Here is a 13,593-nt window from a genome sequence, read left to right as displayed (position 1 = left end):
CACAAATTTTTTATAAGAACACAGAGAAGAATTACATAGAGTTTGGAGGACATTTTGGGATCAGGGAATATCCCCTACAAGGGGTGACACTTGAGATTTTAAAGAAGGACTAGAAGCCAGATTAAAGGACAGTTTAGGGACATCTAGAGAGGTTACAGCATGAGACAAAGCATGAAAGGAAGAAACAGCAGAAAGTGAAGTACAAATATGTTTATGTTTTAGAGAGCTTAAAATGTGAAGCAAGAATGATAGGAGGTGAAGCTAGAGTTTACATTTAATTCCCCAGGCAGTTCAGTTCAGTCGCTCAGTCGTGTCCGACTCTGCGACCCCATGGACTGCAGCACACCAGTCAGTAGGATTTTCCTCTTTTTTTTTTTTTTTTTGAGGGAAAGATAGAGTCAGGTTCTGATTTTAATTAGATTGGTCTAATAGCTTTATACAGAATGGTTCTGTTATCGATGGTAAGATAACAACTTACACAAAATAGCATAGCTAAAATGATGCACATTATTATCTTTGCCTTGGCTCCGGAACTTGAGCGTGGCTGACTGGGCTCTCCGGCTCGGGCTCCCTCACACGGTGACAGTCACGGCGTCAGCCAGGGCTGCGGTCATTCTAATGCTCGTCGGGGGAGAATCTACTTCCAGTCTCACTGAAGTGCTTGTTGACAGTGTTGAGTTTCTTGGGGGCTCTTGGCCTGAGGGTCTCGTTTCCTCTCCAGAAGCATCTCTCAGCTCCCCTTGCCTTGGGCCTCTGCCCAGGGCAGCTCACAGTGTGGCAGCTTTGAACAAGTGAGAGAGCAAGAGAGGAGGGTGGAGAAGATGGAAGCCAGCGTCTTTTGCCTTAGAAGCATCACTTTTGCCGTGCTTGATGCATTAGGAGCAAGTCACTGGATCCAGACCACACTCAAGGGGAGGGGATGACACAAGAGCCCGCACACTAGGGAGGCAGGCGTCACTGGGATCCGTCTTTGAAGCTACCTGTCACAGTGGACTTAAGACAGTAAGACTAGAGGCAGAGGGACCACTTAGGAGGCTATTTGAGAATCCAAGTGAAATGATACAGAGATTATTGTAGACGTATGTAATAGAATGAAGGAGGGGGGTGGAGGCAAGAAATGCTTAGCAGGTTAAGTCATGAGAACTTGGTGATTTAGAGCATGAAGGTTTTAAGGGAGAAGAAGCAATTAAAGGTGGCATTTAATTGTTTTTGGCTAGCAAATCACTATCTGACTGAAGAATATTTTCACTTGAATGTGTCTTCAACTCCTGTCCATGTTGAGCTTTTATATGCATTACTGCTGTTATCTCCACACTTTTAGTTTTCTAAACTTGCCCTTGGTGTTTCTTCCCTGGACTCCACTTTCTCAGTAACTCAATATCTCTCAGTGTCTGTTTAATTTTCCTATTTGTCTCTGTTCCTACTTTTACCCTGCTTACCCAGCTACTTACCTCTGTACACAGAGTGTGGGAACAATTTCTTAATTTCTTCTCTGAGGCCTTTCTTTCTTTAATCTGGATTCTAAAACATCTAATAGCTAGATACATTTATCTTTCATTTAACCAACAGGTATTGAGGGCCCACTTTGTGACCAGCACTTTACTGGGCCTCCTTGGGAATATAATAGCAAGACAAGCATTGTCCGTATTCCTTTGATCATTAATATCCTCTCTTCCCTTTCTTTCTGTCAAAAATAACACTAATCCTTTAAGTTATCCACTTCACCTTCTACCTTCCTTAAAACGTGTATGTTTTATTTTGTTTTCTCTTTATCTCCTATAGCTTTGGGGTTTCTGGGGTTTCCCAAGTGGCTCAGTTGTAAAGAGTCCACCTGCAAACACAGGAGACCCCAGTTTGATCCCTGGGTCGGGAAGATCCCCTGGAGGAGGAAATGGCTACTCACTCCAGTATTCTTGCCTAAAGAATTCCATGCACAGAGGAGCCTGGCGGGCTACAGTCCATGGAGTTGCAAAGAGTTGGACAACACTGAGCGTGCACACATACCTTTAGCTAGAATCAGGAGGGGTTTTACTCTAGAAACATTGAAATTCTGTAAGTTTAAAGCAAAGCACTGGCTTCAGCTATTAAGTGTAATGAAGCTATTCCTGACCTTGCCTTTCAATCAGCATCAAGCATTAGAGCGGTGAGTGTCTGCTCACTCCAGTGACTTACTGGACTGCCCCTGGAGGGCTTTCTAAAAATATTGATACTTCACCTTTTCCTCAGAGATTCTCATTCAGTTTGTTAGGAATGAAAACAAACCACACTCTTCAGGTGAATTTGATGTGTAGCTAGTTTAGAAAACTGTTGCATTAGAGTCACCCTCACCGTTATTACATTTAACCATCTAAATAGCCTAAAGCTATAATTTCCAAATACCAGTTACAGACTAATTACATCAATTCATACAGACTTTTGGGCCCTGTCACTAGAGGTGCTGACTCTTTACTAGATCTGTGGTAATATCCAGGCTTCTATTTTTTTTTTTTTTAATAATCAAAGAAGATTGATACGTAATCGGGTTGGAAAAACATTCGATGAATGAACCTAATATACTGTATTAATTTTTTTTTGTATTTTCCTTAACAGAACTGTTCAGATAAATGCATGTAAATGTTTAATAAATGTTAAGGACCAGTTAGCCATGATATGCTTTATAGATTACCTTGGAAGATTCTAGCCATTTGAAGTCATATTTTAAATGGCGGTTGAATGACTGCTGTGTTTAGATTTTTAGATGCTCCAGTACTATTCAGTAGTATAATATTAGTATTATATTAACATTGCATGCACTGAAATATTGCATTTAACTCTTTTTTCATACACAGATATATTTCATTTAACTCTTCTACTTTTACTTTAAATAATAACTTTTTTGTCCCATGAAAAATTTGGAGCAGTGACTGGATTCTTTTTCCTCATATTATTCTGATAAATCTTTGTTATATTCTACTGTCAGGAGGTATATTATTACTTTCTTGCAAGATGGGATGGTCAGAATGTGGCTCTAATAAGTTTGTTGTCTTCCTTTTCTATAGTGTTATTCCTCTCTTAAGAGAGTCTGTTGGAATATTAATGCAGAGAACTCCTCCGCTTTTGGAAAATACTTTACCTCAGTGCTATCAGAGGGTAAGTTTCAGTGCTTCCAAACCATTGGGTTTTAGTTGTTTCCAAGTTGTTGGGGGTTTCTTTTATAAATATGGGTAGCATGTGTATATAATTTAGTATTTCTTCCAAGATTAAAAGCTGACCATGAATGCCACTTAAACCAGAATAAAATCATTGGAAAATATTGAGCTTCACTAAAGAAATGTGGTAGAAATTGTCCTCATCTAGTCTAGAAATCCAGCAGCTCTTTTAAAATATAAATATGAGTAGCAGATGGTATAAGCATTTCTTCAACATGTATTTTGTAAGCCCCCCATCTTTTATGCCATATATTCTTCTAAGGTCCTAGGGGTGTAATGGTAAACAAGATAGAGTCTATCAAAGTATTTATGGTCTGGCGGGGAAACACAGGCACTAAACAAGAAATAAATGAGGAAATATCAGTGATGATTACTCTAATAGAAATGAAACAAAGTGAGGTGGCAGACATGGATGGCTACATCAGATTTACTGAGGATGTCATATTCAAGGAAGCTGAAGTCTTATTGATTAGAAGGAACCAGACATATGAAAATCTTGGAGAAGAGTGTTCGAAGCAAAGGAAAATGCTAATGCAATAAGTTCTATGGCTGGAACTAATTTAGTGTATTTGAAAAACAGTGAGGAAAAGCCGTTGTGGCTGAAGCATAATAGACAAAGGGAAGAGTGGCTGGAAAGGCTGGAGAGAATGGCAGGGGGCAGATCATTCAGAAGTGTTGGTCTTACTAAGATGTTTAGATTTAATTCTGATTCTGTGGGAAGCATTAGAAAGCTTTTATGCAGGGAGAGTGTCACAAAACTTAAATTTTAAATGCTTATTCTGCTTGCTATTAGAGAATAAACTCTAGGAAGAATGAAAGCAAAGAAGACCAGTTAAGAAGCTGTTATCATTTAATTTGAGAAGTTATGGCTTGGACTACAGTGGTAGCAATGACAGTGGAGCTAAGTAGATATTTTGGATAAGTTTTTAGAGATAGATTGTGTTAGCAGAGGGGAGAGAAAGCGTTGAATTACAACTAGCTAGATCCTAATACTGTTTGTTGAGGTTGATGCAGGTGTGAGGGTAGAAAATCCTCCCATATCAAGAGTTCTATTCTGGATATGTTAAGACTGAAATGCCTACTATACTTCTAAGCGAAATGTCACTGAAGTGCTGGGATGTGCAAATCTGGAATTTTAGGGACTGATTAGAACTAGGAGGAGTTTTGATTCATCAACTTATAAATAGCCTTTAAAACATTAGGATTGTGTGAGATTACATGGGAGGATTCAGCTCTATTCTTTAGCTCAAGTTTCAACTCCAGATTTAGTGCATAGGTAGAAAGGGAGCTGGAAAACCCAGAAGAAGTTGAAGAAGGAGGAAGTAATCAACTGTGCCAAATATTTCTGTGAGGCAATTGTAATGGAAACAAAGAAGTGACCATTGATTGGCATCATGAATGGCATTAATGGCCTTGATAAAAACATTTTCAGTAGATTTAGTGAAAGCTTGATATAGTAGATTAGGGTGGAAATGAATGGGGGAAGTAGAGATAGTGGTTACAGTCAGTTCTTTTAAGAAGTGTTGTTAAAGGGAGTAGAGAAACGAGCTGAAAGCTTGGCTATGGATATAGTAAGAAGGGAGAGGGAATTTGTTAAAACAGCATCCCATAGAGCATTCCCCAGTAATGGAGATGTTCAATAATCTACCTTGTCCAGTTTGGAAGTCACAAGGAACCTGTGGCTGTTGAGCATTTGAAGCTTAATAATTTTGAGCTAGTGCAACTAATTTTTTAATTTCATTACATTTTCATATATTTAGTCACATGTGTTGAGTGACTTATGTATTGCACAGTGCAGTTTGGGAGCATGTGTGTTGCTAATGGGAACATGTCAACTGAGAGGAAGACATTGATGATATGGTAGTGAAGCAAGTTAATTTAATGAAGGAATGAAGTTCTTGAGAAGGTGAGAAGGGATAGGATCCAAAGCATTATGGAGGAATTAATTGTAGATAGGAGCCAGGGGTACTGTATCCTGCAAGGGAAGGCAGAGAATGCTGAAATAGGCGGGGGTTGACTGGTAGATTTGGTGGGTCAGAAGAGCTTCTCTGTGTGCTTCTATTTTCTCTTTGACCTACAGAGCAGTGTAATCATACAGAGACATGAGAAGACCAGAGGCAAAAAGAGAAGGTGTAGAATAGTTCTTTTTGAGATAGGGAAAGTGAAATGCTGCCCATTTGACTTTTGTGGTTTTATGATTTTAAGGGAGGACCAGTCAGCATAATTGTGGAAGAGAAAGGGGCAATTTAGTGAATGCCTACTCTAAGCTGGCCCCTATACTAAGTGATGTACATATATTGTTTCTGTTCTTCAAATTAACCAAATGGGCTAAGTTTCCTATTCCTTTCCCTAGGAAAATTGAGTAAAATTGAGGCTCAGAAGATTTAAATAACTCATCTAAGGTCACAGATGGTAGCGGCTGAATCAGGATTCTAATCCATATAATTCTGGCTTTAGAAGCTCCTCCTCTTTTTGTTGCACCACACTGTCAGAGCAAGAAGAGCAACATAGACTTTCATCTGTAACTACACTTTCTGCACATTTTTAGTTTGAGGAAAGTTAATGCCAGTTTCTATAAGAGCCATTCCTTAACTTATGCTTTAGAATAACTGCAAGAATGTACTTGCACTGCTGTTTCAATGGAGGTAGAAGAAATCTCTTCAGTCACCATGTTGTTTCACTAGCAGTACACCATTCATGAGGATAGTCTTTAGAAAAATGTGGAGGATATCAACTTCAAACCCTCTGTCATCAGAGTCCTGAAAGAGGAAGAGAAAGTCCATCTTGCCCTGTTTCCCCAGTAAAAGCAGGTTTTTTTTGTTTTTTTTTTTTTAAATGGGCACAGTGGGTATTGTCTCAATTTCCCACCAGGAGTCTTGGAGCTCATAGAAGGTAATCCTACATGCATCAGATTCTGATAAAAATAAATATTTTGATAAAAAGTTCAACCTTTTCTTAGTTAACATCCCAAATAGATTACTTAAGAATCAGAGAATCTCAGAATTTGAAAAGATCGTATTATTCACTTGGTCCAGACTTCTATCTGTTGCAAGAATCTCCTCTGCAACATTTAGTTGGTCATGCAGCTTCTTGACCATTTCCAGGAACCAGTGGTTAATCTCTTCACAGAGTAACCTCTTTCTCTTTTAAGTTGATCTAATTGTTATAAAGATCTTTTTACATTGAGCCTCTTTTAACTTCTGAGTTCTGATCTTAGTTCATTTCTTCCAGATCTACTATCTACAGAGATACTGAACAATAGCAGTAGTTGGGCATCTTTGTAAAGATTTTTCTGATCTTCAGTGGAATACATCTAATGTTTTTTTTCCTTAAGTGTTTTCTATACATTTTTGGTAGATAGCTTTTAGTAAGTTAAGGAAGTGTCCTTCTAAGCATAAATATGGGTTGAATTTTATTAAGTAATTGCAGTTCTTTTATTAAAATGATTGTGTGATTTTTCTCCTTTGCTTCGTTAATTGAAGAGTAACAGTAATAGAATTTCTGATATTTATTGTTTCCTTCTTGGGATAAACCTAACTTAGTCATGATACCTTAGTTTTTTTTCTATACTGTTGGATTTAGCTTACTTAATTCATAAGAGAATTCAGCTTATATGTTACTGTCTTTATCTGGTTGGGGATCAAGATTATTTTTACCTATATGAGATAGCACCTCTTTTTTATTTTCTGGCAAATCTAAGAGTTAAGTTACTTGAAAGTTTTCTCTCTGGGACTTGGCAGGGTTAGGGGAGCTTTATGAAAGAGAACTTTTATTACCTTTTCAGTTTTTAATGGTCCTTTCATATTTTCTTTTTTTTTTTTTTCCCCTTATATTACGGGATTTTCTGTATTTTCTGAAATAATTTCCCCAAATTTATTCATTTTTATATAGTTTTTTCAAATTGTGTTTTTTGTTGTTTTTCTGATTTTATTATTTATTTATTTTTTCCAGCTTTAGTGAGGTAAAATTGATAAATTAAAATTATATATGTTTAAAGTGTACAATTTGATGTTTTGATATACATGTACATTGTGAAATGACCACCACAAAAATAGGGAACACTTCACAAGTTTGCATGTCATTCTTGCACAAGGGCCAAGTTAATCTTCTCTGTATCATTCTAATTTTAGTATATGTGCTGCCAAAGCAAACACAAAATTGAGCGTTTATTCATTTTATATACATACATATACTGTTTACTGAGCACTTACTTGCAGGCCAGGCTTAGATGCTTAGAGTTTTAGGTATTCAGGATATAACCATGAAACTCAAAAATAAATCCCTGCTCTTATTGAGCTTGAGTTCTGTCAGAGTAGACAGGAAATAAGCAATTTAAATAACATAAGTAATGTGCCGTGTGTCATTAGCTGCTGAAAAGTAAAACAAAGCGGAGAAATGTAAAAATGAAAACGTTGTTTTAGCTAGGATAACAGTGGAAAGGCTTCCTGAGAAGTTGGTGTTTGAGTAAGGGCCCACGTAAAGCAGAGCAGTCCTTACTGTGGAAGGAGGCACACTCTAAGCAGAGGGAATCGCAAACGCCCTGAGACGGGCGTGTTTCAGACTCTTCAGAGTGGTGAGGATGCTGCTACAGCTGGGGAAGAGGAAGCAAGGGGAGGAGGAGGAGATGACCTAAGAGTGGTAAATAACAAGCGGCCACATCCCATGGGTCCATGAGTATTGTGGAAGCACTGGTTTTGGTTCAGAGTAAGATGGGAATCTACTGAGGATTTTGAGCAGAATGAAAGCATCTGACTTAAAGCAACAGAACCGCACTTGGGCTCCTATTTTGAGGCTAGATGAAGAGGTGCAAGGCTAGCAATAGGGAGACCACTTACTTAATCAAACTAGAGTGGCTTTAACTGGACTGATAGCAGTAGAGATGGTGAAAAGTATTAGGATTCTACTCGGTTATAATATTGTATCCTCATATGTTGATACATTCATATATTATAGTGTTCCCTTTTATGTTTTTCTAAATCTGTTATTGGTAGTTGTTTTCCTTTTTCATTTTGTACTTTGTTTAGTTACATATTTATTTTTTTAACTCCATCAGTTTGTCCTGTCACTGGTTCTCAACCTCAGGGTGAGGAACACGTAGGGAGCCATTGGAAAGACTTAGAGCCATCCCTCCCGTTTTTAGTTGTCACATGAGTTGGGGAAGGGTATATGTTGGCATTTAGTTTTCTGGGTCCTGGGAGTGCAAAGATCCTGTAGTTTCTGACAGTTGTACACAATGAAGACTCATCCTGTCTAAAATATGCCCCCACTGTGTATAAAACACTGACTCTCTAGCTCATTGATTTTTTTCAAAGAAGTAGTGTTTTGACATTGAGAATTCCATGATTTCCACATTTCTGCTTCCCATCCTTTATTTCTTTTCTTTTTATTTCTTAAGTTGACTTTGTTGTTCTTTTCCTAATTTCTTAGCTCATTTGTATTTATATTTATCCTCTGATCGATGTATGGTTGACTCTTGAACAACACAGGTTTGAACTGCACGTTCTACTTATACATGGATTTTTTTTCCCCCTAGTGGTAAATTCCACAGTACTGTATGGTCCATGGTTGGTTGCATCCCCAGATTCTTGACTGAGCGGCAGGCTGGTGTCCCTTCCCCTGCACTCTTCTCCGGTCAGCTGTATTTGAAAATGTAAATTTCCCCTGGGCACTCTCTCAGCTGTGCCCTGCAAATTTTGATATGTGTTCATTTATATTTCCTGAACACCTGTCATAGTACCAGCATGTAGTAAGTACTCAGTAGGTGTTTGTCAATCAGTTTGAACCCAGCCCACCAGCCCACGTTCTTCCTTAGAGGGTACACTCCATGTTTACTGATGTGTTGTGTAATGATTTATGTTGCATCCACTTATATTTGATTTCACGTTAATATCTGCTCTTCATATTTTAGGTGCAGCAGTTGCAAGGCGTTTACAGTTTACAAGAACAGCATTTCTGGACCTTATGTTCTGATGTTTATGTTGGGACCTTGAAATTAGTAGTAGCACCTGATGCGGATGCCAGGTGGATTTTAAGCCAAACGCATAACATTTTTACTCAGGTATGATATTTTTACTAACCTCTTTTAAGGGTCTAGGAATTTATTGTATCTACTAGTTTTAAAAATATTTACTACTTAACATATTAAATATATATATATTCTATACTGTGAGGTATATATAAAAGATTTTTTCAATCACAGAGTCAAATTTGGGAGATCCTTGCTTTTGTGAATACTCTTAATGAAGATAGTCCTGTTTATTCATTATTGAGCTGATTTGAGCTCCTTATGAAAAAGTAGATTCTCCCTTACTGACACTCCTTATAAGACATGTTATATGCTGTTTGAAGCTAGGAATTCTAAGATAGTATTTGGAATAAGGATAATGCCTGGTAAGTCACTTTAACTTAAAGCAAACTCTCTTTTAACATTTTTGTCGATAGCAAAGCCACTGCTCCTTCTTTGTGATTTAATGACTTAAGATGCTCTTGAGTTTTTCTTAATTCTGTATATGGAATCATGAATTAGTCAGTTCATGGCTGCAACCAAATTATAACAGGTAATGTTTATGCCATCATGAGTTGACATAGTGACTGATAAACTAAAAGTGATTACTAGGTTATTCTGAACCTACTGGCAAAATAAGAACATCATGTCAAGAATATCTGAGGAGAGAGAGACCACAGATCTTTTTTGGAGGGGGCTGGTTCTGGTTTGCTGGAAATACTTGGCAGAAAATGTAGATGTTGACACTGCTGCCAAATTTATCTAACACATAAATCTAATGTGGAAACTGATTCCATGCCATAAAAATCTGTGCTTAAAAACTGACCCAGGCCTCCTAATGTGATGCAGTGGGAAGTATACATGACCTGTGTAGTACTTTTGCCAGAAACGGTTAATGTAAATCCAGTCACTAATAAACAACCAGACAAACCCAGCTTGTGGCCTGTCACCCTGGACTCTTAAAAAGTGTCATGAAAGGAATAAAAGGAACGATAGCGGCTTTTTCTAAATTAGAGGAGACTTCACAATTAAATGGCAGCCTGTGGTGCCTGACTGGACCTTAAACCGGGGAGAAACATCACAAAGGAAATTGCTGGGTAATCAGGAAATTGAAATATGGATACATAATAGTTCACATAATTATGTAGGTGTTAAACTTCTTGGGTGTGATACGGTACTGTGGCTGGAGAAGAAAACTCATGTTCTGAGGAGATACATGCCGAAGGATTTAGTGGCAGAGCGTCAGGATGTCTAACTTTCCAATGCTTCAGCAAAAGAGAAAAGGATTACAAATAAATACACATACAGAAATAAAAAGCAAATATGGCAAAATGTTGGCGATTGGTTTATATAGGTGATGGGTAGATAGGTATTTATTGCGCTATTCTTTTGTCTTTAAGTCTTTTTCAAACTAAAAAGTTAAAAAATAAAACTTCGCTGGCTCCTCATTACCACCAGGATAGAGCCCAAACTTTCTAGCATGACCCAGTTCACTTTTCAAGCCTCTCTCCTGCTATTCACTGCCATGTACTTCATACTCCAGCCCCACTAGACTCTACTTATCTGTGTGAGACAAAAATCCTACTCTAATGTAAAGGTCCGATTCAATTGTTACTTTCTCTCTAAAGCCTTAAAAGACCCTTCTAAGCCTCATATACAAATGAGAGAAAGAGAGAGGGACAGATGGACAGTTTAAATTCAGGACCTTAGCATAAATTAAATGATCTCTCTTGTCTAATAAAAGAGAGATGTATGGTTATGTTCCTTTGGAATAATTAATGAAATGGTCCTATAATGTAGGCAACAGCAAGACTTACTCTACTGCAAAACAGTATACTAGTATCATTTGTTTATCCTAGACTTTTAAGAACCAAGTCTTTTCTTAGCAGGTGCTGTAAGAAACCTATACTATTGTGAGTTTCATAATGCAGCATGTAAAAACCTTCACAGTAAGTCAGAATCCTTCTCACACCTCCTCCCTTTTTCAGAGGCAAAAAGGAGAGCATGGCTGGCCTTCAGTAGCTTTCAACAACCTTGCTTTCCACTGCCGTTTCTAGATCATGATTCTTTCCTTCAGTCTATCGATTTTCTCCTAGTTATACCATGTCCTTCCACCCTCACAGCATGAGCGTCTGTCCAGCTCTAGAATACCTCATGCTGTCCTAAAACTTTGGCACTTAAGTCACAGTTCTTCCTCTGAGAAAGGAGTGTGATTTACTGGTTTAGAAATGCACAAGCAGTGGTGTCTGTGCTAAGAACTGCTGAAGTTGTAATTGAAGTGTGTGGAGGGAGGTTCTTTTGGTAACCGTAGAAATCTTGGCTTTGAAAATGGCTGAAATTGAGTTTACTCAGCTGCTTCTTTGGTTTTGGAAGCTGTGTTTGGGTTTTGAAAATTTTCAGCTCTAAAACATATTTAAGCCTTTTTATCAGCTAAGGTCAAACCAGCTTGATTTCATTCCTTGCAGAGACCAGGGACTGTCTTAGGCTTGCAGTGAAAATGGTTCAACACATTTTCCCCAGTGAGGAGAGTGAAGTCACCCTACTCATAACTTTCATTCCACACATTTAATGATTGTAAGTTGATGTGTGATAATTATTTTGGTTCTGAAATATGTGAAATTGAAGGATTTTTTAAAAATTATTTTCCTTTTCTGCTTATGCCCTCATCACACATATTCATTATGCTATGAGTATATCCTAGGGCTTGCAGTAACATTTTCAATTCTTAAATTGAAATTTAAGTTTTTTACATTTTTAAAAAATTTAAATTACATCTTAATCATAGATTTTACTTACCAAAAGTAATAAAACTCAGATTGTTTCATTTTTTAGAAAAAAATTACACTAATGCTTTAAGTACTTTTCTTGTAGAAAGACTTTAAATACTGGTGGCCTTAGGTCCAAAAGACCAAAAGAAGAATTTTCTCAATACCTGGTACTTCTATGATATTTTAAAGTATTTTTCTTAGAGCTGATCTTAAATTGATTAAAATTTTTTTTAAGTTGTTCTTGTTAAAATTTGTATGGAGATAACTTTGAGGTTAACATTAAATTTGAGAACTATAACTTTTTGTTTTGTTTATAAATCTGTAAACTTTGTGACTCTTTTGGAACTGTACATTAAGCATGTCTTTTTATTTTCATTTTCCATAGTTATCACTTAATCATGAATGGTTAAGGCAGCTGGGTTGCTGTCATAAATGTAGAATAACACAAGTGAATTGGTAGAAGTCTCTTCAGTATTTATATTTCTTTGGGATTATTAGTTAAGTGATAATCCAGTTTTAAACTACAGGGTTTTTGTTGACATTGAAAAAGTCCATTCTCCTCACTGCATGCACTAACTTTTTAAAAATGATGTATCTTTTGGGAATTGATGAACTAGAAAACATTATTTACATTTAGTATTTGAACAGGATGTGGACGTGGGAAACTGGATGAGGAAAGCAGTTTATCGTTTTATGTTTCTTGTTTTGAACTGGCTGATATTATCTGTTAATTTTTTAGACACTTTTGTTTAGAAATAATGTTAGAAGAAAAATCTAGAACATGCTTGGGCTCATAACCCTCCTCAGCTCCACAAAGCAGAAAAGACAATTTAACTTAATGCATGTTATTTACTCTTCAGTAGAACTTCTATCTTGATATCTTCCATTTTTTCTCTTCTGGCCTGTTTCTGCCTGTTAAGTCCTAACTCCTCGGCTTCCTGCTTCAGCCTTCTGTGCTCTAGTCTCTAGGCTCAAAATAGAAGTTAACACTGATACCCAGGAGGAACCTGAAGAGCCTCCTCACTAGCCCAGTTGAGAGTTCCCCAAGATTCAGAACCTCCCACCTCCACCACTCTCCTGCATGCATAATCCCTTCAGTGTTTCTGACAGCAGACATCACCCCACTTGTTGTGTCCTGGGAGGTGAGAGTAGAAAGGAGGAAAAGGCTATCCAGTCTTCCAGGTGGTGAGCTCTTTTTCCACCCTTTCCTGTTTGGGGGTGGGGAGGGGGGTTAATCTTTTGTAAGTGTTGGTTGTTTTTCATTAATCCACAGGGTTTAAGTGCTCATTTGTTGATGATGGTGGATATAACAACAGCATCAGCAGCTGGCCTTATTGAGAGCCCTCCACATGCCAGGCACTGTGATGGGTGCCTAATTCATCAGTCTATCCTTACAAGACAGGTGGGGTATTAGCCCCAGTTTATAGAAAAAGGAGCCCAGACCCACGTGATTGTTCATGACTTGTAATTTCATCATTTTCAGTCACTGTTTCATGAATTCTGAGATGATTTTGTTTTCACATGAGAGACTAAGGCAGTTTTTCAAAAATTCATTTTTATGGGGTAAAGATTAATGCTTTCAGTCAAAAACTAAAGTAGAAAGTTTGTGTAGTTTTTGAGAATTGGTAGAGAA

The 13,593-nt window shown here is 37.5% G+C and overlaps 1 protein-coding gene and 1 non-coding gene across 2 annotated transcripts in view; one reads left to right on the top strand and one right to left on the bottom strand.

Moving 5' to 3' along the window:
* The window catches only part of SLC30A7 (solute carrier family 30 member 7), a 93,492-nt gene that overhangs the window by 69,729 nt on the left and 10,170 nt on the right, over positions 1 to 13,593 (top strand). The window contains exons 9-10 of the mRNA XM_043875974.1: positions 3,039 to 3,129; positions 9,097 to 9,246. Coding sequence (XP_043731909.1) covers positions 3,039 to 3,129; positions 9,097 to 9,246 — 241 coding nt within the window. The remainder of the gene's footprint in view (positions 1 to 3,038; positions 3,130 to 9,096; positions 9,247 to 13,593) is intronic.
* On the bottom strand, positions 7,236 to 7,342 carry LOC122678489. The gene has a single exon (XR_006336158.1). It is a non-coding gene; the product is annotated as a U6 spliceosomal RNA (small nuclear RNA).

This window comes from Cervus elaphus, chromosome 20 (genome assembly GCF_910594005.1).
Source record: "Cervus elaphus chromosome 20, mCerEla1.1, whole genome shotgun sequence".
NCBI lineage: Eukaryota > Metazoa > Chordata > Mammalia > Artiodactyla > Cervidae > Cervus > Cervus elaphus.
This window is presented reverse-complemented; position numbering and strand designations above follow the sequence as displayed.